At 39.9% G+C, this 26,211-nt stretch overlaps 1 protein-coding gene across 1 annotated transcript in view; it reads right to left on the bottom strand.

The window, feature by feature from the left end:
* Nucleotides 1–270: 270 nt before the first annotated feature.
* The window catches only part of LOC121637464 (endothelin-3), a 28,061-nt gene continuing 2,120 nt past the window's right edge, over nt 271–26,211 (bottom strand). Inside the window, exons 2-5 of the mRNA XM_041981663.1 lie at nt 11,445–11,620; nt 10,590–10,815; nt 1,439–1,591; nt 271–1,244 (exon numbers count right to left, since the gene is read on the bottom strand). Coding sequence (XP_041837597.1) covers nt 1,184–1,244; nt 1,439–1,591; nt 10,590–10,815; nt 11,445–11,514 — 510 coding nt within the window. The 5' untranslated portion in view covers nt 11,515–11,620 and the 3' untranslated portion in view covers nt 271–1,183. The remainder of the gene's footprint in view (nt 1,245–1,438; nt 1,592–10,589; nt 10,816–11,444; nt 11,621–26,211) is intronic.

Raw genomic sequence — 26,211 nt, 5'->3', positions numbered from 1 at the left:
AGTGAGGAGGAGGAATGGAAGGAGCTGGAAATTACCAAGAGGGGAAGGAGAAAGTTGAAAACGTGGGAGCGAAGGCAACAGGGTGTCAGAGAGAGCCCCATCCCCACCAGCTTGAAGCGGTGTAGAGCAAACAGTCAAGACCTGACACAATAAATGAATGACTGAAGACCATTGCTGCTATTATACATATTCTTATAGAACAAAAACTGCTTCCAGTCACATTACTGCAAAAATCTTTATTTGCTGACACATGGACAGAAGACGTCTAGGCCTTACCTGCCTGTCCCAGCATGTCCATGTGAAAAGAAAACCTCTGATCAAATTAAATAAATTTAAATGAATCCAGATGTACTTGAGAATATTCCACATATGGAGCGAGGAACTCCTCCTCCTCCTCAGGGATTTAATTTGAATTATGACTCGTATATTTCTCAGAACCTCCACAATTTACAGCAAGCGACTTGTCCCAGGTGTCCATCTTCATGAGCAGATGGGGGAATTTATGAAAGTATATAAAATATTTTATACATTTACTGGATGGTACACAGTTATTCTTTACATAGGAGGGTTTTTAACACAGAAAACTGTTGATTATGATCACATATTTATTTTACAGCATATAATTACACTCTAACACCTGTACAGTCTGTATAATTTACTGTCCACATGCATAGACTTGTGACCATAATTTAAAAATAAATTCCTGGCATTTGTTTCCAGCTCACCTGCCTCCATGAAGATCAACTCATCAGTTATGAGTGAAAACAGTAAGAGATCGATAATATGTGGCCGTAACAAACTGAAATCTAAATAAAGCTGAGGTCGTCATGGCATGCTTATGTGGCTAAATGCTGTCCCTGACGGAACGAGATGAAACTGAGCTCTCCACGTGATGCCGCATGGACGTGTATGAATACATGCTTTACCGAAAGCATTTCAAAGGCTGCACAGACGAGTCATGCAGGCCGTACTCTCAGATGTGACAGGGTAATGACAGATATGATCTGGTAGAGGCTGGGAGACGGAGGGCGAAGGGAACGGAGTGGCACTCTGCTATCATCCCTGCTGGAAGCCCTGCTTGTTCTTCCAGTGCAAGGCATTACAAACACCTGTCCATCTACACAAGGGTCTCCAGTCTTTTCATCTGTCCACTGTTTGGATCATGGGCACGTCACTTCTAAGTTCATTTCAGAACACGTCGTCGTGTCCTTCCATCAGGCGTGGCAGGGGAGAACCTCTTCTGCCTGTTGAGAAAAAAATACAAACACTGAAATCTTTTATTTTTTTCCAAGCCCACGTGCATTTACTGTCGTAAAATCAATATGCTGAATATATCAGTCACGCTCATTTCTTACTTAATAATGCAGCATGGAAGATGTGCAGGTTGAACAACTTCAGGTTAGAAATGATGGTTTTTCTCTTTCTGCAGCGCATTTACCTGTCCATGCAGAAATGGCTGCAGTCGGCGTCGGTCTGCAGCGTGCACGCACATCGCTGTCTGTCCACGCTCCTCCTCCTCCTCTCAGCCCCAGCAAAGCGCCTCAGACGCAGGGAACTCTGGTAACTGGACATGCCGTATGGTACGGTGCGCCTATAAAACACAGCCAGACAGAATATTATAAGGTTATTAGGTAAATCGGTTCCATCTGACAGCAGCAAAGTGGTAGAAAACGTGAGGCTGCAGAGCATTAAAAGTTGAAGGTTTTTCCTTCTTTCATCTGGGTACAGATATTTAGATGAAACATGGACGCCTCTGACTGGGTGTTTCTCTGTAGCATCAGGTCAGACGGAGATTTGAAAACTCCAGCAAATAGACCGCTAATAACAGATGACTGCAAACTCTTTATAAATGTGTTGTTATGATCACAGAGAGATCCTGGTCCAGGTCCAGGTCCAGGTCCAGGACTAGGCACAGTGGAAACGGATTTAGATGTGATCTTACGCACCGTTCAATTCTTAGACCTGCACTGAGCTCTTAACATTAGATTATTAAACAGTTTGATACAAATCATGTGAAATCTCATGTAAGCAGCACAAATCAGGATTTTCCCATCGGATCCAGACTGCGTTCACATGTGGTCCTAAATCAGATCCATATCTAAGTGACAAAGACGTCACATTTCTGCACTGGAGGATGCGGGATGCGTAACCATGGCGACTTCCTGTGACGTCACCACATTGGGGTCATTTGGAGCATAGACTCTTCCAACTGCAGTCCGATGGAGGTCACATCTAAACTAGCACATGAAAGACAGGAGCTCAGTAAAAATAAAAACAGATCTGCATACTGAACGTAGCCATCGATGGTTCGCTCTACTTTTCCTGTGGCTCAGGTCAGATTGATCCTCATCCCTCCTGTCAGTACCAGCTGGAAGAACCACCTTTTCCACCCAGTCATACAGCTGCCATAACAAACCTATGTAACCCATGCCCTGAAGGCTAGCAGTTTCTGAACATTTCTTTGAGACTTTCATGGTATGTAAGTAGCACCTAAATTGTATTTATATGGAAATTGCCGGAAGATTTTAAGTGCAAACTTATTTAATATCATTTTCATAGTTAGTGTTGTGTTAAAAGCCCTTTTCTACCCCTCGGCTCTCCCCCTTCATGTAGCTGCTCATGTTAGTGGAAGAGCTATTTTTATTCTCTGGATGAAGGAGAGGGACTGAGGGTGAGGGCCACGCAACCCTCCAAACGAAGCCAGGACCACCAGGGTGACCAAACATCCTCTTCTACCCATATCCTCTTTTTGAGACGTATAACATGTGTCCGGACAGATTTTGCTCTTTCTCCGCCTCAGGCACGTTTCCATTGGATTTGCGTTTTATTTCCCACACTTGCCTGTTATTGTTATCCACTCAGACAACGGAGGGGTGGAGGAGGGCGCTGCAACGCAGAGGACACTAGGAATTACGAGACAACTCGAACGCACCATGACTTTGTACTGTGGTGAAGATGTCCATGATTCTTCTTTCTCGTGGTCTCGGATGGTTCTGCAACCCTGGAGGATACGAAGCCGTTCAAACTTTTCCCGGTGAGAGGGTTTAGCTCCCGCACTTTCTCCACCTTAAGTTTACCACCTTAACAAGCAGGAAGCTGGAAACATCTCTGTTCTGCAGAAAGACGGCCTCAGTCGTCCTTTTCTTGTGTGTGTTTATATTTATTTCTTACGTTATTGCTTTATAAAGGCACAAGCACCGAACAGAAAGACACTTGGTCCAAACGGATCTCCACCAGCCTGGAAGTGGTCTGAATATATTTCCTCCCACACATTCAAACATTTCACAAAGCAAAGTGCATTGTGGGTTCAGCGCACAGCATTGTGGGTAAACGCAGCCACAACATTTGCACGTGTCGGACATAGGCAGCTCTGGACGGGAGAAATGGCTCATGCTCAGATGTGGAAGAACTCTCTAGAAAGGTTTTGGTAGAAATCTGATCCAGAACGGTGCTAGATCCTGGAACTCCAGTCCTCAGATCTTTACACTAGTTTCCTGACTTCAAAATCCTGCTGTTAGTTTACAAAGACCTGAATGGTTTAGAACCAGAATCCACTCAGGATCTTCTGGTTGGTTATGAAACAACCAGCTCCCTCAGGTCATCAGGGTCAGGTCTACTTTCTGTTCCCAGAGTCAGAACTGAACGTGGAGAGGCAGCGTTCAGCTTTTATGCTCCTCACATGTGGAACAAACTCCCAGAAAAGTGCAGGTCTGCTGACTCAGCAGTTTTACATCAGGGTTAAAAACTTTTCTGTTTGCAGCCTTTTATCAGAACAGCTGTTAATTCCCCACACTGGAACTTTATTTCTGTCTTTTTATCTGTTTTACTTTAGGTTTTTAATCTATTTTATTTCCTGTTTTTATTTAATTTCTTTTATTTTTTTAAAGTTTCTTTTTACTGCACTTGCTTCTTACACTCTGTAATGCTTTTAATGTTTTATTAAAGCACTTTGAAATGTTTTGTGCATAAAATGTGCAATGCAATAAAATTTGCCTTGCCTTGATCAACCCAAGACCGCTAGGAGCTGATGCACCTCCATATTTAGCTGTAATTAACATTTTTAGTTAAAATGTCAAAAGACGCACTCCACTAGCGATGACTGCTGCCGGGTATCTCATTTCCTAGGGGAGTGTTTTCACCTTCGATTAATTTAAATGAGATCAATATGGGACCATTTCACAGCTGATTAAACACAGTCACGTCCATTCACATCAAATCCTGAAAAGCAGCTCTAATAAAAACCTAATTTTATTTCTGATCAATCAGACATTTAAATAAAAACAGACTGAAGCTCATTCTGGATGTTAGAAAGTTCACATCAAGGACAAAAGACAGAAAAACTTTCTATCTGTGGACAATAAATCCGGATCCAGAGTAAACCTGCCTCCTACTTAGACTTACACTACCGTTCAAAAGTTTGGGGTCACTTCCCTATTGAATCCCATGGCAAAGTGACCCCAAACTTTTGAACTGTAGTGTACTTATAATAACCAGGTTAGCAGATTTCCACATTTCCTTCAACTGATTTTACAAAATGGAAACAACTCATCAAGTTGTTTCTGACAGATGAAAACTGGATCCATGACTGATCCAGATGATCCAGATTGAATCAAAGTAGACTGGTCCCTCGCCACTCCCTGCTCAGACCGATGAGCAAATCCCCCCTCCAGCCCTCCTGGAGGTAGCCAGTTCCTCTTAAACCTGGAGCAGATGGGCTGTCTGAGCTGGTCTTTCTCAGACCCTGAGCCAAATCATTCACAGCATTGACGACTGACTTTTCTTGTGGCTCAGCATCTCCAGGACGTTTTAATTAAGTCAGAAATGTGACATTTTAACTAAGAGGAGCGTTAAATCTTAAAATTTGTCCACCATAAGCACCAGTTTACATTCATTACTGCCATTAACAAAGTTCAGTATGACAAGACAAAACTTTCCGGTGTAACTGGACCTGAGCCAGCACATGAACGACGGTGGCTGAAGTCACGGAGCTCATATTAATAATAATGTGATGATTTTAATGCTAAATCTTAGTTCATCAAATGGCCATAAAATCCAAAGTGTTTTTATAGCAGCTAGAGTTCCAGGAACCCTTCCATTTTATTAAAAAGGTTCAAAGTTGAGTCAGCATGTGTAACAGAAGAATCCTGCTGCAATCTCCAAGTGTCGCCACGGAGCGTCGCCACAGAGCATCACCGTGGAGCATCACCGTGGAGCATCACCGTGGAGCATCACCGTGGAGCATCACCGTGGAGCATCACCGTGGAGCATCACCGTGGAGCATCACCGTGGAGCATCACCGTGGAGCATCACCTCGGAGCGTTGCCATGTCACCCTGACAGGTTGCTAAGAACAATCATGCTGAGCTCGAACTAAACGTAGAAGCACCAAAATGCCTCCATGCACAGGAAAACGAGGCTAATGGGCTGGACACACGGGAGGCGACATCGCTCCTTCTCCATCGTTTCCTGTGGAACTTGCACGATGAGGTGAAAACGGCTGCCCTCCTCCAGCCAAGCGACAGGCAACATTCGTGCATGTGAAATGTTAGGCTCGTTCACGTAGACGTGCACACGGGGACTTGAGATGCGACACAAGAAAACAGAAAAATGTTAAATTTTTGTCGCTGTCACATGGTACTACAACCAACCAGCGAGGGTTTCGCTTACTGACCAATGACAGCAGGCTAGACAGTGCAGTCTGCAGACACTTCCAACATGGAGGATGAGATGATTCCAGCTGCGTCTGACTTTCCCAGACCTTACCGGACTTCACGCAGAGATTATAGAGGTGTAAATAAAAGGCTGCCGCGTTGCTCCAGGGGGAATCTGTCCTAACGTAGGTCCTGGATTTATCTGGATCAGCTTTGAGGTCCGCCATCAAATGATGAAATTTAACATGCTGTTTCCTTGTTTGTGAGATAGGATGAACCCAGGGTTGTCTTTTGCTTTTGTACAGTAATGTAAAGTAAGATTTCTGTCAATTCATGCAAAATCTTCTGACTCTTCATCCGTCTTACTTTGTCTGTCACTGGCTGGTTTGAAAATGTCAAAGTTCCCTCCAAAATCATAACCAATCCCATTTCTTGGAGAAAAGCGATGTCAGAGCGTGATGCATGACACCGTCGCTGCTATTTGTCACGTCCCATGGGTTCAGTTTCACCAGACTGGCGATGAGTTTCGCCTGTCGCCTCCCGTGTGTCGAGCCCATAACAGGTTTATTTCTACAGGGATTCTTTAACTCATCATGCCTCCTCTGGGTCACATCCACACCTGTGATTCTCTAAAAAAAATCATTACAGCTCCGGACACAGAAGCGGAGGATGAATCAGAGATGAACCTTCTTGCTGCATTGTTTCAGCTTGCCCACGGTGAGCTCATCTGCATCTCGTTATGTCGTCGCTGTGAGCCTGGAGGGATGTGTGAAGAGCCTGGTTTGACCTGCAGAGACAGCTGGGTGCCCTGGTGTTGATGGATGAGCTTCAGGCTGACCTGAACAATGACCCTCGCTACAGAAGCCATACCTCTTCTTCTCTATGAAAAGCACAGATAAATAAAATGAAGTTTAAACTAATCCATGCAGCTCATTTGAAGAAAGAACCTCTGGCCAGAAGATCTGAAGCACATTTAGTTTATTCTCCTGTTTTCAGTCCAGATGAAACTAGTCAGTAGTTTTATGATAAATGTTAACCTTTTAAAGCCTGACCCAAAAAATGGAGCGAAAAGTCACATTTTTATTTATGTGAAGTCTTTATTTGACGAAACGTTTTTAGTATATGTTTGTCTCTCTGCGATGGACGGGGACCTGTCCAGGTGTACCGGCCTGCTAATTGCTGGGACAGGCTCCAGCATCCTCGCGACCCCGACTTAGACCAAGTGGTACAGAAAATGGTTGCATGTATGATTTGTATTTTTACTGTTTATTGCTGTGTGATTTGTAAAAACTAGTGTAGTGCACATGTGTCCACCAGGGGGCAGAAGACAAATATCAGATTGTAAACAAGAGTTTTAAGCAAGTTTTTACCATAAAATCATGCGAAAGGTCTCAGAGACTGTATTATCAGATATGACATATACAGCATTAAAGGGTTCATATGAATGTATGTCAGGATGTTTTAAGTTATTTTGTTTTTATTTATTTATTGAAGACAATGCAGTCAGTGTACGTCTCACTGTGAGCAGAGGAAACTCAGCTACATCACCTGCTGTTTGCTTAAACATTTTCTTCCATCCAATTGTAGCCCTGTACACAGTTCATATAAGTTACAGGGCATAAAAGACAATTACGAGTGTAATAAAAGTATAAGTTTCAGAAAAGAGTTTGTAAATAGAGTTCATGATGGTTAAAATTGTTAAAAAGCATGCTGGTTTAAAAGCATAAATATAATATGTACAAGTTAATGAGACTATTTACAGTTAAAAGATAAATTCATATCAAAGTCTTGGGTTTATCTGAGAGAGGAGAGAAACTGTGGTAATGTGTAACCTAACCTGTTACCTGTTTTAGGTCAATTATCTAATTCCTGTTTTGCAATTGGTTGTTTATCCTCACGAGCCAATCAGAGTACCATCACCCGTTAAGGGGCGGGACTACTGGCACAGGTTAGTGTGGAGGGTAGTGAGCATGCGAGAGAAAAGAGATAAAGAAGCTGTTGAACAGAGAGCGAACTGAGAAGGCATCGTGGTGTAGGAAGCATTAAAGTTTTGTTGTGAAGGTCGACTACCCGTGGTCCTGATAAAAACTTTCAGTGTGACCTGCAAGAGGTGAATATGATTGTATATGCCTGTATTTTGTACTATATCGAAACTGTTATAGTGAAGAGGCTGGATGTGTAATGTGGTTAGTAACGTGCTAGCTAGCAGCCGCATTCAGTGCTAATGGCCCACATAATCTAGTTTTAGCCTGTAATATTTCTGAAGCTAAAGCAAAACTAACGCTAACTTCAACAAGAGATAGTGTTTGATAATGTGGCTCAATGAAGATAATATGTTCTAAGGAGCCGGACGTTGGTGAGAGAGAGACTGGTTTCCAGCCGATAGCCCTGCTGTTTTGTGCCCCCCGCGGTTTGGCTGCGGTACCCTGTCGCACATGGCCCGTGTCCTGCCGGTTTTCTCCTTTTGGTGACAGTCATGCCCATCACCATTTGCCATAGAGAGGCCTGTATTCCCCATTTACTTTCTGCCCTTACTGACATAACTTTGGATCCGTGAGTACATTTTTTCCAATGCACGTGCTTTTATTTTATGCTCAGTTTGAGTGAATCGGCCATTACAGTTTTAAGGCCCAACGCACACAAGCACCGAACAGGCCTGCAACGGGCTGGGTTTTATTTAAGATCAGCTAAGTCTTTTTTTTGTTTTGGGAAACAAAAGGTTTATTTACTGGTGGTTTTATTTTGAACCATTATTTACTATTGTGTTGTGCCACTTTGTGAGATATCCTTATTTATTTTAAGACACCCAAATCTTATTTCATTTTTGTAAATAAATTTTTGTAAATATTTTCTTATCCAAGATACAGTTGTGGTGGTCATTATAAAAGGTTATACAGTATACATTAACAAAATAACATAGAAAAACAGTTATATTTCCATATAACGAGCCCAGGCCCAGTCTCATTGTATTAACCACTCCAGCTTCATTTTAACTACATGGGACCTGGGTTACACAATCATTTCTGTTTGTTTGATGAGTTGGTTTATGTGGTTTTTATAAGTTGGACTAACATGGATCATATGATGGATTTGTTTTAATTGGGTTATAATTGGACTAGTATGAGCTGGACTTTGCCTTGAGATGACTTTGTCTTGAAGTTGCGCTGTATAAATAAAACTGAAATGAATAAAATTCCATTTAAAAAATTATATTAACCACATTTTCATTTGGCTGGAAATGAACACTATCTTTACAAAGCTGCACAAACTCATTTGGCATCAGAAATAAGGAGAAAGAAAGTGACTCATGAAAAAAAAACTAATTAATTTAAATCCAGACACATATTTAAGTGAAGAATGAAGACTTGAGAAGTCAGAGGAGGAAGTCAGAAGGTCAGCTAACCGGTAACAGCTGCAGGTACTTTAGCAGATGTCCCCTAAGGGCCATAAAACCACAGGTCTTACCAGATATGTTCACTTTCTCATACACTCCTCGGTTACTGGCTACAGCTGCTCCAAAACCAGAGTAAAGTCTGGGTATGGTCTAAATCCTGAGCTTGAAAAATATCTACTTCTAATAAATATGACTGAAACAATGGAGAACAGGTGCAGCGTCCAGCTGGTGTTAGCATGCAGGGTTTCAGAAGAACAAAGTGGGATTGCAGACTGATTAGATTTTTATTCAGCGTACAGGGTGGTGCTTTCCACCTGCTGTGGCCAATTAGGAATTCATATCTGCAAGAACTCCCCGTGTGCAAAGAAAAACATTTACATGACACGGTGCAACCCTCCGACCGATGGAGGACAAAATTCTGAAAATCCAGCCTCATCTGTACTGTTGCAGATAAAATGTCCAAGCTGGGATGCCGTACCTTTCATCTCATCAAGCTGTCGATGTGCTGCTTGAAGTATTCAGAAGCAGCAGACTGAATTTGCCCGTAAACTCTGCCAGGATGAAGCTTTCACTACAAGGCCTCGCTCCTGGAGAGAGCTTTGTAAGCGAAGGCCTGACAGGAGACGGATGCGCCCTCGTCATGGCCCTCCTTGCTTCCCCATCTCTCAACACGTCCACGTTTTCACATCCTTCTAAACGGAGACTCAGCGAAAGGCGTGTTTATTCATTAGAACCAAGTGAAACCCCAGCTGCCTGAGGCCGGCTGTTTGGGCTCGACAGCAGGTAGAAATCTGCTGTGAGGACAGACGTCACTGCTGCAAGCTGCCTCTGGAGGGTCCAGAAGTTCTTCAAAGAACCCTGTTGTAGAAAGTTAAAAGCCGTTTGCACATTAGCAGACTGTCAAGCTAATATTAAATAAAAACAGTGACAGAAACCAGAATGCTGAATGAGCAGAGGAAGGAGCACAGGGTTCTGGTCCAGACAAACCACCTGGGTGGTGGTTTTCCCAACAAGGCATGAAAAAGGCTTCTGGTTTAAATTTAATTTAATTTAAAAACTAGGATTATGTAAATTTGCAAATGGTCCCGTCTATCTCAGTTTCTAAGGTTACTTATTAACAATGCTGCCTGTCAGAAACCCTCAGAGAGCTCAGGTCCAGACATCGTGACTTTCCAGCCTTAAACCGCTGCATTCTGGACTCGTCTGGCAGCTCACTGACGTCTGTATGTGCATTTCTGCAGGCTGAAAACCGAGCTACCTTCTTCACCCGGAGCGCTGCGTGACGTTGCAACCGAGTTTCACGTCGCACGCTAGCAAATGGATATCAACACTCCGCCGTGTTGGACGCGCACCATGGCTGATTCAGCAAAGGAACGTTAGAAGACATCAGAAGAAGAGAGGAAGAGAAAGAGAGAAAGAGACAGAACAGGAGTAGGTAAGACTGATTTTTACGTACTGGGAGGACGAAGGTGAGGCTGGGTTAGCCCTGGATGGGCGTCCTTTCTAACTGAAACTATGTTAGGAAGAGTTGAGAGGGATTCTTACTCTGGTGTGTTGATCCAGATGATGTCCAGGTGGCAGTAATACACACATTCCTTGTCTTTGTAAGTGTAACACGTGCATCTCTTGGCACGGCGCCGGGCCCCCAGCGGGTGGCCGTCCGAGCAGCACTCGGCTTGAGCTGGGGAAGATGCCAGGTGCTCCATGCTGCCGGGCAGCTGGACCAGCTCCACCTCCTCCTTCGGGCTCACATCTTTACCAGACCAGGACCCTGCAGGATCAGAGCATCAAATGTCTCAGAACATTCCTGCAAGACAGGCAGTGAGTTTTCATCTGGGTTCACTCTGGTGGTTCTTTAGAGTTCTGGACGGACATACGTCTCCATCCCAGCAGATTCAGAAACATTTTAATTCATCTAGCTTCTTGAACCTGAAATAAGAACCCAGCTGTAAACCAGTGGAGAATAAAATGTGATGTTTTATTAAGCCAACGTGTTGAGATGACATGCGAAACCAGTCCGAACCAGTCTGGGGAGCCTCTTCCATAAAATAAACCTTTATTTCAGACTGATTAATACAGATGTACCTGTCAGCTTAACACCTCCAACAGCTTCTAGTATTAAAAGTAATTAGTGGTTAGAAAATCTGAATAATGGATTTTTTAAAGTAGAAAAGTGAACAAGCAAACATCTTCAGCTGTGCTGAGGTGCTCGTGTGTGACGGCTTTTTATACCACTGGAGAGAAATTACAAGAAAAAAAAAGAAAATAGAAAAAAAATGACATAAAATGAAACACACACACACACACACACACATATATATATATATATATATATATATATATATATATATTGCTGCACACTATTGTATAACAGATAACAGGACAACACCGTCTACTCACCATCGGCCAGAGAAGCAGTCACCACTATTAGAAACAAAACTCCCACATCAGCCGGTGAAGCATGAGCCATCACATGTGATTAGAAATCAACATTAGGAAATAATAAAAGAAGATTGAGAATAAAACGCCTGAAACTTCCACAGCTGCTGCTGATGACGTTCCTCACAACTCTGATGCTGCCACTCTGAGTCTGTCTGCTGCACACAGAGCAGGTTTATCCCCAGTTGACAAGTTAGCAGCAACAACAGACACACTTCCTGTCAGGACTGTCAGAATAAGACAGCCTATAGTTTGTTCCGCTAAAATAAAACACAGTCAGCTAGGTGGAAAGAAGCAGATCCACACACACCTTCTGGAAATGGGATCATTTCATGATGACAACATAGTAACATGTACACAAGTCAAGTCAACTTTATTTATAACCACCTGAAAAAAAACAACATATGTTGACCAAAGTGCTGTAAAACTAAGATGATGATGATGGTGGATGAATGCTGCTCTGCTCATCCACGTGCAGGAGGGGGTCTCTGTTTTTCAGGGTTGTTTCTGATGTTATTTCTTCATTAAAGAGTTGAGTCCAGGTGTGGAAACTCCTGCTGTGACCCACAAAATCTGGTCCAAGGGCTTCTCAAATCATATGAAAGGGTGATTATTCCCACACCAACATCTATCGGTGAGCAGCAGGACCGTTAGGGGTGGTTTAAAATGTCCTAGAGAGTAATTACATCTAGAAGGCACGGGCAAACTAGGAAACCTAAAGATGCAAACCATTCACTCCCCCAGGAATAAAAAGTCCAGATTTGTCCTTGGCATAGCAAATCTGGAAGGACATTCTTCAGACAGATGAACCGCAGGTCAGCCAGGGCAGGAAGAAAAGAAAATACTGAAGAGTCTTGGAAAGACTCGTGTTTCAAAGCACAGAACACATGTAAAAGACATGGAGGGGGTAATGACAGGGGCATGCCTGCTTTCAGTGGGTCACCAGGTTATTGATGATGTGGCAGAAGAAAGAGGCAGAGAGCAGATGCACAATCCTCAGAAATGCACAGAAAAGCAACACTTATTTTTAAAATTAAAAAAGATGTGGCATCAGCTGCAATGGCTGAGTCTGTCACAGGATCTGACTTTACCTTTCCTTTTAGAAAAAGAGGGTTCTACATTTCATAGATCTGCAGGTCCTCCACTCTCCACAGTTACAGCTGCAAGTTCGCGGCTTCTCAAAAAAAAAAAAAAAAGAGTTCTACAGGAGAATAATCTATACTGAACACAGCTTTCAGGAACTGAGCAAAACAAGCCAGTAAACTATGGGAGAGTGAAGGGGACATCCCAGATAAAGATTTTTGAGGGAGGTAAAGACTATGACCAGGTAAAGACCATGATGAGAATCTCCCGTTCCACCACATCCCAAAGCTGCTCTACTGGACTGAGATCTGGTGGCTGTGGAGGCCGTTGGAGTCCAGTGAACTCATCGTCATGTTCTAGAAAGCAGGTGGAGATGATCTGAGCTTTGTGACATGGTGCATTATCCTGCTGGAAGTAGCATCAGAAGATGCTCCACTGTGGTCATAAAGGGATGGACATGGTCAGCAACAATACTCAGGTAGGCTGTGCTGGTTAAACCAGGCCACGTTGGTACTAAGGGGCCCAAAGTGGACCAAGAAAGTCTCCCCCCACCATTACACCAGCAGCAGCCTGAAGCGTTGATCCAAGGCAGGATGGATCCATGTTTTCATGATGTTTCTTATTAGTCTTGTGAGAGACCGAGGCCAAGGATGACAAAAGCACAGGAGCGTTTTTTTAAGGAAAAGTTTTTTTCTATTTAATCTACAGAAAGACAACAAAAGCACATTCCAAAGTCACAGTTCTGGGCCCTTAAAGGAGGTCAAATAAAGAACACCAACATGAAGAACTGAAAACTAACTGACACACAAGGAAAACTGTAAACACTGGCGGATCCAACCATTTTGACACAAGAGGGAAAATATAAAGTAACTATCCCAACAAACTTAGACAAACCGAATTAATTCACAACAAATTTAACAATAATTTAGACTAACCTATTAGGGAAACAGAAATGTAAATAATCATAATTCTACATAAAGAATAACAAACAAAGTAATACAAAAGCAATAGAAAACCTAAACTCCTCTCCCACTATCTTCTGTTCAGAGTAGTAGTAGCAGCAGTCTACATACCTGCCTTCTTATCGAAGAGAGCACAACCGTCAGGGCCAGAGGTTACAAAGACTCAGTCTACTGCCAGACTTAGGGTCCACGTTGAACACCTCATCCGCAGAGTGAAGGAGCAAAAATATTTAGTACAGAAATCCCCCTTTCACTCACGGGCAGCATCAATCAACTTTACACAGTTGCATGTCTTTTGGTTAATTATCAAAATAAGCCCTTGGTTAAAGCCTGGACAAGCACTCACTAACTCTGAAAGACAGAATGCATCGTGATAAAAGGTTGTCTTTTTCTTTTTCATATCCGGCACAGATTAATTAGTACTCATATTAAAGTATTGTTTGTACTTCATTATATATATAATTTTCTTTTTTTTTCTTTTTTTTTTACTTTAGGACATGTGCAACTTATTATGTTAAGTTATGTAATTGAATGCAATTTCTTGTTACTTTTTTAACATATGCAAAATACAATGAGTGTACATACACAAATGCATTAAAAAATTAAATATGTTACAAATACTAAATGAAATACAGTTCAAATAATAAATGTTGATGAAACAAAACACATTGTTATTTTTTTATTTCATTACTTGCACATGGACAGGTATTTGGGCATGTATGTGTAAAAGAAAAACAAATCAGTCTTATTTTTCATCTCCCTGAGGACAGCAGCATCCTTGTAAATGCGTTGGACGAACATATCATCATGACCACATACGACAAAATCACACCACTGCGTACCAGTGATGAGCAACTGTCCTTGAACTTGCCAGTAGCAGCAGTGGCTCTTTCAGCTTATGTGCTTCGTGGTCAGGCCTTACAAATTTGCAATCTACGTAACTCGAAACATTTGGGCATTTAATTTCTACAAGGCCAAATGATGGTCGTTCAAGTGGATCAAACACAAGCCCATCAGGTGATGCACCCAGCCAAGGTGCATCTGGATGCACAACAAACCCACATTTAGTCAGGTTCAGGTTTTTAGAACCACGTAGTCCTTTAATGCACCTCTCTCCATTTCTATTCCCCTTTTCATAAGTGCAGTCTTGTCCCTCTAATCATCCTCTCAGCCAGGTTTTCTGCTGTACCTGACCTTACATGGCTTACCTCCCTGAAATGTGAAGCAGTCCCCCTCTCCCTCCTCAGTGAGCCACTCAGTTGTTGCGCTTTGGTTTCAGGTTGCCTCCTCAATCATATGGCACTGTGTCATGGTCACAGACAGAGAGCTTAGATGCAGATATTGTTGGTGTGTTGGCACAAATGAACACTCAGTGGGTTGCAAATGGTAACCCTCAAGTGGCAATCTAGCAAATGGAGGTGCATCTTCATGGATAACAACACTGTCAGGTGCAGGTGGAGGGTGTTGGTAAGACAGCACACTGCCAGCTTGCACCATGCCAAAGATGGAATTGACAAGTGGCTTCTCAGCTGAAATGTTCCTTTGGCAGATGAGGGGGACACATTCTGCAGTCATTTCGGTGTAGGCAGGTCCAGGGCTGAGAGTGGACGGACTGGGAAATCACCACTGTAGCCCTTGTAAAGTTTAGATCTGAAACAACATCATCAGGCAATAACATGCATTTTTACAACAACAATAACATGCATGTTTACAACAACAATAACATGCATGTTTACAACAACAATAACATGCATTTTTACAACAACAATAACATGCATGTTTACAACAACAATAACATGCATTTTTACAACAACAATAACATGCATTTTTACAACAACAATAACATGCATTTTTACAACAACAATAACATGCATGTTTACAACAACAATAACATGCATTTTTACAACAACAATAACATGCATGTTTACAACAACAATAACATGCATTTTTACAACAACAATAACATGCATTTTACAACAACAATAACATGCATTTTTACAACAACAATAACATGCATGTTTACAACAACAATAACATGCATTTTTACAACAACAATAACATGCATTTTTACAACAACAATAACATGCATGTTTACAACAACAATAACATGCATTTTTACAACAACAATAACATGCATGTTTACAACAACAATAACATGCATTTTAAACAACAACAATAACATGCATTTTTACAACAACAATAACATGCATTTTTACAACAACAATAACATGCATTTTTACAACAACAATAACATGCATTTTTACAACAACAATAACATGCATGTTTACAACAACAATAACATGCATTTTTACAACAACAATAACATGCATTTTTACAACAACAATAACATGCATTTTTACAAAAACAATAACATGCATTTTTACAACAACAATAACATGCATTTTTACAACAACAATAACATGCATGTTTACAACAACAATAACATGCATTTTTACAACAACAATAACATGCATGTTTACAACAACAATAACATGCATTTTTACAACAACAATAACATGCATGTTTACAACAACAATAACATGCATTTTAAACAACAACAATAACATGCATTTTTACAACAACAATAACATGCATTTTTACAAAAACAATAACATGCATTTTTACAACAACAATAACATGCATTTTAAACAACAACAATAACATGCATTTTTACAACAACAATAACATGCATTTTTACAAAAACAATAACATGCATTTTTACAACAACAATAACATGCATTTTAAACAACAACAATAACATGCATTTTTACAAAAACAATAACATGCATTTTTACAAAAACAATAACATGCATTTTTACAAAAACAATAACATGCATTTTTACAACAACAATAACATGCATTTTAAACAACAACAATAACATGCATTTTTACAACAACAATAACATGCATTTTAAACAACAACAATAACATGCATTTTAAACAACAACAATAACATGCATTTTTACAAAAACAATAACATGCATTTTAAACAACAACAATAACATGCATTTTTACAACAACAATAACATGCATTTTTACAACAACAATAACATGCATTTTAAACAACAACAATAACATGCATTTTTACAACAACAATAACATGCATTTTTACAACAACAATAACATGCATGTTTACAACAACAATAACATGCATTTTTACAACAACAATAACATGCATTTTTTCAACAACAATAACATGCATTGTACTCCAGAAAGCCATAAGACAGTCTGTGAATCGTGTAATGTTATCTAAAATACACAAGGTACACAATCAGGTAATAAATACATTGTTTTTCTTACAACAAATTATAGTCTGCCTGTATACATTATCTATTACACACCTAATTCCACTGGCTGTGGTAGCACCTGGTTTGGCCTTTCTGACAACCATGGTGTCGACAGGTCCTGGCTTCACTCCCTATTTATGTAAAAGTTCATGTTAGGAGAAAATGTACTAGTAAAGACTGATTCAAGTGTTTATTCATTCAAATAATACAAACCAATAATCGGGGTTTATGCCACTTCTGTTCGGTTTGTGTACAGGCAAGGACTGGAGGTACGACTGACAAACCACTTACAGAGTAATGGGCTGTTTGATATAACAAAGCAACCAAGTGGTTGCACATTCCACATCCAGCTACACAGGAACAGTGACTGTTGACCAATACAACTGGCTGTGAGTCACGTAATGTCACCTGAAACAGAGGTGAAGTTGAAAAGATTTTTTTCAAAATGAGGCTAACAAGCAAGAGCAACAAGAGCAAAACTAGCCCTCTACCATCGTTAGTGATGCAAGCCACTAATTTTATATATTCTTTTGCATGAACTTCTTAAACAATAATTTAACAAATTCATGCACAATAATATAATATAGTTGTGCGTGAACTTGCTAAAATATATTAGTTTGCAGGGACTTATTCAACTATAATATAATATATAATATAATATAATATAATATAATATAATGAGTCTACATTGAACATAGAAGCCTGGTGCCACTAACAACAGAACAGTGCAGGTTTTTTCTCCTACTGCCTCTTGCTGAGGGTGATAAGGTAAACCAGCTGATAGGTAGGCCTACTAAAATTGGAGCCACATGTAAAGAAGTAAAAAAGACAGGCAACACGATAGTGTTTCCTGAAACCCTTGTAGCACTAAGAGTTTCCTTATGTTGCATATTGTTCTAGTGTGTTCTTATATTATCCGTTACAGCAAGGGGCTACAAATGTTTTGGCTACCCTGATTTGAGTTACACTATGCAGTTTGAAGAATAGCTGAGTGAGAGAATTTGACCTGTATTTGCAGCCATAACATAAGTTAAAATCAGGACTTCTCTAAATGTTAATAAAGTGTGGAAATCCTATTTGTTTACTACAGGCCACACAAAGCTAATTTCCACGCAGCTACTCTGGAGCTGCATCTGGCTACCAACTTTTTTAAAGCAATGCCTGAACGGTAAAAGTAGTAAAACCAAGGGCAGAACAAACCTTTGAAACATGTTCAACAGAACCTTGAACGTGACACGTAACAACACTTTGAACAGTGTCATTTTAACTTTTCCTACTCTTAGCTGATGGGGCGCCTCTGCTTTCCTCATTGAGCGGTAGCAGTGAGCTCTCACAGTGAGCTCATTTGCCCTATTTTTTCCTGAGACATTCGTAATAAACACAAACATTAAAACAGCATTACATTTTCTAACTTGTGAATCACGACAGATGACAGCCACAGGTACTCCAAGCTAGCTAGCGAGGCGTTAGCAACGCACCTTCAAAATCACACAGATATGACGACACATAAAACTTGAAACCTTTTTCAAATTTAGACGAGGGCGTCTTGCTAGCCGATTGGACAATCCGACGCACATCATTAATGTTGATTTTTGGCAACTCTAAAAGGCAACGCGTAAATTTCTTCTCAGACTCCGCCATAAATAGCTGCTGTTATCTGCGCTTTGACCGCCAACCGGAAATAAGATTGCATCCTCAACCAAAACGCGGAAGTGTGACGTGCATAGAGCCTATTAGGCTGCAGCCTCAGCAAAGGAGATCCACATCAGCTGGGACTCTTGTCCTTAGCGGGCTTGGGCCTCTGGAACTGGTAACTCAACAAAAACACATTAACTGAAAGTAAACCAAATTAACAAGGTGACAAGAATGAGTCAACTAAATGTGTGCACCCAGTTAGTTAGCCACCCAGACAAACCTGTTAATAAAGTGTGAAAATATGAAACAAATGGTAAGTATGATAAATTAGGTATCTATTCAATTAACTGAAATAAGGAAAAGGGTTACCAGACTGGGCTCAGTGTGTGTGGCTGCCTAGGCAGCCATCACAAGTCTAGATATCAGCACGAGTTTCAGCCCAAATATCTAACAGGTTTTAACTGTCATCAGCTAAATCAGTGAATGGTCTGTAGGTCATGTCACAGACGATTTGATAGAAAACGTGCAGGGGAAAAGAGGTGTGGAAGAACAACACACTTCAGTGTCTTTACCTGACGGGAATGCACTGCCTGCTGTTGCAAGCCCATTCTACATGGAGGAGGTGGAGAATAAAGGTGGAGGTGATGAATTAAGCTAATCATTTCACTTCATCCATCCATCCATCCATCATCTGAAAGGTCAGTAAAGTCAAAAACTCTAAAATAAAAAAAACATTATGAAGCCAAACAAGTGCAAGTTACATAACTACTTGGGAACACCCCATCCTGAACACAGAGTAGCCTGTTGATTACTTAAGAAATAAACTACTCAGCCGTCGTATAGCAGAGCTGTTTTACTGGAGCAGCATCTGTCTCATCGAAAGCTCGACTCACCTGAAGCAGTTTTCTAGCTGAAACACCTCAAACTGTAACTGATTCCTTATGCCACCGACATGGTTTAACTATAGCTAACCAAGAACTCGTCGACAAACTAAAGACTATTTCGTGGTACATCTCTTCGTACGTTTCTTGGTAAGCATCGGGGTGCATGTGGTGGTGAGATTGGGGAGGATATGGGCTTTGACATTACTGTTGTCTGTGAAAAGGGGGCCCTGCATGAAAAGTTTGGGAACCTCTGCATTAGATGAACATGGTAATGTCACTGTTTGTTATCTGGTCAACTCGCTGTATACCCACTTTGTTTTCAGTCAGCATTGCGTGTACCCACTTCTAAATGCCAGTGATGCGAACCATTCAGTTATACCTGCAAAAATAATTGTCATTTTTCAACCAGATAGTTGGGCCATGACCCACCCTACTCTGCCTCCAACTGGCTAGTACTCACTGCTTCACTGATTTAATTGGTTAACTTTAGCCGAATGAAACTCTGCGAACAGTTTACAAGTTTACTTTAAATTTTCACCTTTGGAATACATGATGAACCGAGCAACTCAAACTAAAATTAGCTTTCACAGTTAAACATCCGTGTGACCATCAACCAGCAGCTTAGCTAATGTTAGCGATGCTACACCGGTGGAGTTAGCCAGCAGCTCAGCTAGTGTTAGCGATGCTACACCGGTGAGTTAGCCAGCAGCTCAGCTAGTGTTAGCGATGCTACACCGGTGGAGTTAGCCAGCAGCTCAGCTAGTGTTAGCAATGCTACACCGGTGGAGTTAGCCAGCAGCTCAGCTAGTGTTAGCGATGCTACACCGGTGAGTTAGCCAGCAGCTCAGCTAGTGTTAGCAATGCTACACTGGTAAAGTTAGCCAGCCGCTCAGCTAATGTTAGCGATGCTACACCGGTGGAGTTAGCCAGCAGCTCAGCTAGTGTTAGCAATGCTACACTGGTAAAGTTAGCCAGCCGCTCAGCTAATGTTTGCGATGCTACACCGGTGGAGTTAGCCAGCAGCTCAGCTAGTGTTAGCAATGCTACACTGGTAAAGTTAGCCAGCCGCTCAGCTAATGTTAGCGATGCTACACCGGTGGAGTTAGCCAGCAGCTCAGCTAGTGTTAGCGATGCTTCACCTGCGGAGTTTGCAGGCAGATCAGCTAATGTTAGCGATGCTACACAGGTGGAGTTATCCAGCAGCTCAGCTAGTGTTAGCGACGCTTCACCTGCGGAGTTTGCAGGCAGATCAGCTAATGTTAGCGATGCTACACAGGTGGAGTTATCCAGCAGCTCAGCTTGTGTTAGTGATGCTACACTGGTGGAGTTAACCAGCAGTTTAGCTGATGTTAGTGATGCTACACCGGTGGCGTTAACCAGCAGTTTAGCTGATGTTAGTGATGCTACACCGGTGGCGTTAACCAGCAGTTTAGCTGATGTTAGTGATGCTACACCGGTGGCGTTAGTCAGTCCATATAATGTCTCAAACGGCCCCTCATATGTGTGTGTGTGTGCTTCCTGTTTACTTATGCAATCTGTAACTAGCAGGCAACAGAAATTTAGAAATAAAATAGAATCTTTTAGTAACATGTAACAGCAGATTCAGCACCAAATTCATTTGCCAGGTGTGAAAGGTGTTAGGACCATTAAAAGAGTGACGAGTCATGAGCGAGTCAGCTTGCCTCGTACATCCCACAGTTCCTGGTCCCGGTCCTGGTCCTGGTCCTGGTCCTGGCATCTGGTCACAGCCGCTGACTCACCATGAAGCCCAGACTTAGAAAGGGACTGTGCATGGCTCCATGATTGGCAGCAGAGATTGGTTTTATAGATATTTGGAACCATGTGTGCATGATTCATACAAGCAGCTGTTGTCTGGGACGATTAGAGTGCAATTTATAGGTGGGTGCTGGAGGGTAGACACAAATTATGGCAAATTATGGATGTGTGTGTTTAGCATAGTGTGTGTGAGTATACTGAAAGTCACAGGACATTTCTCAGGGTCAAAAATGAATCTCACTAGTTGAGCTATGCAGCGGAAGAGCCAAACGGCTCCAGTTTATACCCACAAAGCCAAGCAGAAACAGAGTAAATGAAAGCAGAGCTGGGAAGAAAAAGCCTGAAAACACAGTGTTGATGTTTTTCAGCCACTGCAAATCTCTTTAGTCTTAAAAACGAGAAAATTATTTTCAATATTTATAAAATAACTAGAAGCGATCAAAGAGTGCAGACCTCCACCAAGCCATTGGAATTATAGTTTTTATTATTATTTATTTTTTTATTTATTTTTTGTCGATGATCATGAGCACTATATGGAGTTAGAGGCTCTAAAGGCTAAAATTATCCCTATCTCCTGGATCCAATCAATGATCTAGATAACCCCGAAAATCTAATCACTTGTTCCTTATTCAGTTTCTGAAATTTCCTGAAAATTTTATCAAAAATCTTCAGTTGTGAGTTGTGTTGCTAATTAACAGACTTCTGCCTTAGTGGAGGCAACAAGGTTTAGTATTTCTGTGTCTGGCTCTTGGTTTAGCTCATCTCCGTTAGTGAGCAAAGAACACAAAGATTATTATCTTATAGCTCATAGCTTATATAGCTTATGGCTTATGGCTTATGGCTTATGGCTTATTGCTTATTGCTTATTGCTTATTGCTTATAGCTCATAGCTTATACCTTATAGCTTATAGCCCATATCTTATAGCTTGTACCTTATTGCCTTATAGCTCATAGCTAATATCTTATAGCTCATAGCTTATAGCTCATAGCTTATAGCTTATAGCTTATTACTTATTGCTTATAGCTCGTTGCTTATAGCTTATAACTTATAGCTCACATATCATAGCTTATAGGTTATAGGTTATAGTTTATTACTTATTGCTTATAGTTCATAGCTTATAGCTCACAGCTTATAGCTTATAGCTCATAGCTTATAGCTTATTACTTATTGCTTATAGCTCATTGCTTATAGCTTATAGCTTACATCTCATAGTTTATAGCTCATTACCTTTAACTTATAGCTCATAGCTTATTGCTTATAGCTCATAGCTTATAGCTTATAGCTTATAGCTTATAGTTTATAGCTCATAGCTTATAGCTTATAGTTTATAGCTTATAGCTTATAGCTTATAGCTTATAGTTTATAGCTCATAGCTTAGAGCTTATAGCTTATAGCTCATAGTTTATAGTTCATAGCTTAGAGCTTATAGCTTATAGCTCATAGTTTATAGTTCATAGCTTATAGCTCACAGCTTATAGCTTATAGCTTATAGCTCACAGCTTATAGCTTATAGCTTATAGTTTATAGTTCATAGCTTATAGCTTATAGCTCATAGTTTATAGTTCATAGCTTATAGCTCACAGCTTATAGCTTATAGCTTATAGCTTATAGCTTATAGTTTATAGCTCATAGCTTATAGCTTATAGCTCAGAGTTTATAGCTGATAGCTTGTAGCTCACAGCTTATAGCTTATAGCTTATAGTTTATAGCTCATAGCTTATAGCTTATAGCTCATAGTTTATAGCTCATAGCTTATAGCTTATAGCTCATAGTTTATAGCTCATAGCTTATAGCTTATAGCTCATAGTTTATAGTTCATAGCTTATAGCTTATAGTTTATAGCTCATAGCTTATAGCTCATAGTTTATAGCTCATAGCTTATAGCTTATAGCTCATAGTTTATAGTTCATAGCTTATAGCTCACAGCTTATAGCTTATAGCTCATAGTTTATAGCTCACAGCTTATAGCTCATAGTTTATAGCTCATAGCTTATAGCTCACAGCTTATAGCTTATAGCTTATAGTTTATAGCTCATAGCTCACAGCTTATAGCTTATAGCTTATAGTTTATAGCTCATAGCTTATAGCTCATAGTTTATAGCTCATAGCTTATAGCTTATAGCTCATAGTTTATAGTTCATAGCTTACAGCTCACAGCTTATAGCTTATAGCTCATAGTTTATAGCTCATAGATTGTAGCTCACAGCTTATAGCTTATAGCTTATAGTTTATAGCTCATAGCTTATAGCTTATAGCTCATAGTTTATAGCTCATAGCTTGTAGCTCACAGCTTATAGCTTATAGCTTATAGCTTATAGTTTATAGCTCATAGCTTATAGCTCATAGTTTATAGCTCATAGCTTATAGCTTATAGCTCATAGTTTATAGCTCATAGCTTATAGCTCATAGTTTTTAGCTCATAGCTTATAGCTCATAGTTTATAGCTTATACCTTATAGCCCATATCTTATAGCTTGTACCTTATTGCCTTATAGCTCATAGCTAATATCTTATAGCTCATAGCTTATAGCTTATAGCTTATAGCTTATAGCTTATTACTTATTGCTTATAGCTCGTTGCTTATAGCTTATAACTTATAGCTCACATATCATAGCTTATAGGTTATAGGTTATAGTTTATTACTTATTGCTTATAGTTCATAGTTTATAGCTCATAGCTTATAGCTTATAGCTCATAGTTTATAGCTCATAGCTTATAGCTTATAGCTCATAGTTTATAGTTCATAGCTTATAGCTCACAGCTTATAGCTTATAGCTTATAGTTTATAGCTCATAGCTTATAGCTCACAGCTTATAGCTTATAGCTTATAGTTTATAGTTCATAGCTTATAGCTCATAGTTTATAGCTCATAGCTTATAGCTTATAGCTCATAGCTTATAGCTCACAGCTTATAGCTTATAGTTTATTGCTCATAGCTTATAGCTCATAGTTTATAGCTCATAGCTTATAGCTTATAGCTCATAGTTTATAGTTCATAGCTTACAGCTCACAGCTTATAGCTTATAGCTTATACTTTATAGCTCACAGCTTATAGCTTATAGCTTATAGCTTATAGTTTATAGCTTATAGCTTATAGCTCATAGTTTATAGTTCATAGCTTATAGCTCACAGCTTATAGCTTATAGCTTATAGTTTATAGCTCATAGCTTATAGCTCATAGTTTATAGCTCATAGCTTATAGCTCACAGCTTATAGCTTATAGCTTATAGTTTATAGCTCATAGCTTATAGCTCACAGCTTATAGCTTATAGCTTATAGTTTATAGCTCATAGCTTATAGCTCATAGTTTATAGCTCATAGCTTATAGCTTATAGCTCATAGTTTATAGTTCATAGCTTACAGCTCACAGCTTATAGCTTATAGCTCATAGTTTATAGCTCATAGATTGTAGCTCACAGCTTATAGCTTATAGCTTATAGTTTATAGCTCATAGCTTATAGCTTATAGCTCATAGTTTATAGCTCATAGCTTGTAGCTCACAGCTTATAGCTTATAGCTTATAGCTTATAGTTTATAGCTCATAGCTTATAGCTCATAGTTTATAGCTCATAGCTTATAGCTTATAGCTCATAGTTTATAGCTCATAGCTTATAGCTCATAGTTTTTAGCTCATAGCTTATAGCTCATAGTTTATAGCTCATAGCTTGTAGCTCACAGCTTATAGCTTATAGCTTATAGTTTATAGCTCATAGCTTATAGCTCATAGCTTATAGCTTATAGCCTGTAGCTTTATTGTGCTTGTTGAACTTTCATTTGATAAGTCAGATAACACTTAAAAAAAGCTCTGCTAATTTACATTGATTAGAAGCTCTGCTCATTTACATTGATTAGAAGCTCTGCTCATTTACATTGATTAGAAGCTCTGCTAGTTTACATTGATTAGACGCTCTGCTCATTTATATTGATTAGAAGCTCTGCTAGTTTACATTGATTAGAAGGCCTGCTAGTTTACATTGATTAGAAGCTCTGCTAGTTTACATTGATTAGAAGCTCTGATCTTTTACATTGATTAGAAGCTCTGATCTTTTACATTGATTAGAAGCTCTGCTAGTTTACATTGATTAGAAGCTCTGATCTTTTACATTGATTAGAAGCTCTTTTAGTTTACATTGATTAGAAGCTCTTCTAGTTTACATTGATTAGAAGCTCTGATTGTTTACATTGATTAGAAGTGCAGATATTTTACAATAATTAGAAGCTCCTCTAGTTTACATTGATTAGAAGCTCCGATCGTTTACATTGATTAGAAGCTCTGATCGTTTACATTGATTAGAAGCTCTGATCTTTTACGTTGATTAGAAGTGCAGATATTTTACATTAATTAGAAGCTCTTCTAGTTTACATTGATTAGAAGCTCCGATCGTTTACATTGATTAGAAGCTCTGATCTTTTACATTGATTAGAAGCTCTGATATTTTACATTGATTAGAAGCTCTGATCTTTTACATTGATTAGAAGCTCTGATCTTTTACATTGATTAGAAGCTCTGATCTTTTACATTGATTAGAAGCTCTGATATTTTACATTGATTAGAAGCTCTGATCTTTTACATTGATTAGAAGCTCTGATATTTTACATTGATTAGAAGCTCTGATCTTTTACATTGATTAGAAGCTCTGATATTTTACATTGATTAGAAGCTCTGATATTTTACATTGATTAGAAGCTCTGATCTTTTACATTGATTAGAAGCTCTGATCTTTTACATTGATTAGAAGTGCAGATATTTTACATTAATTAGAAGCTCTTCTAGTTTACATTGATTAGAAGCTCTGGTTGTTTACATTGATTAGCAGCTCTGATCATCTAGTAAAAGGAAATTAAACCTCCATCTTTCAGTTATAGCCGTGTCAGACACTGGGGGTTCTAAGTTGTTTCCAAGGTGCCTGTGCTGTGGCGTTAGAAGAAAAACAAATGTTACTGCCTGGAAATAAGATGTGGTGCTACATGCTCTAATGTTGTGGCCATAGATCACTAACTGGTGAGATCCAGATGATTCAGTTATGGCCACATGTTGTTCATCACATCAGCAACTTGTCCAATGTCCTCATACTGCTTTTTTCAATGTCCAACCTTGAAC

This window comes from Melanotaenia boesemani, chromosome 3 (genome assembly GCF_017639745.1).
Source record: "Melanotaenia boesemani isolate fMelBoe1 chromosome 3, fMelBoe1.pri, whole genome shotgun sequence".
In the NCBI taxonomy this organism is placed as follows: Eukaryota; Metazoa; Chordata; class Actinopteri; order Atheriniformes; family Melanotaeniidae; genus Melanotaenia; species Melanotaenia boesemani.
This window is presented reverse-complemented; position numbering and strand designations above follow the sequence as displayed.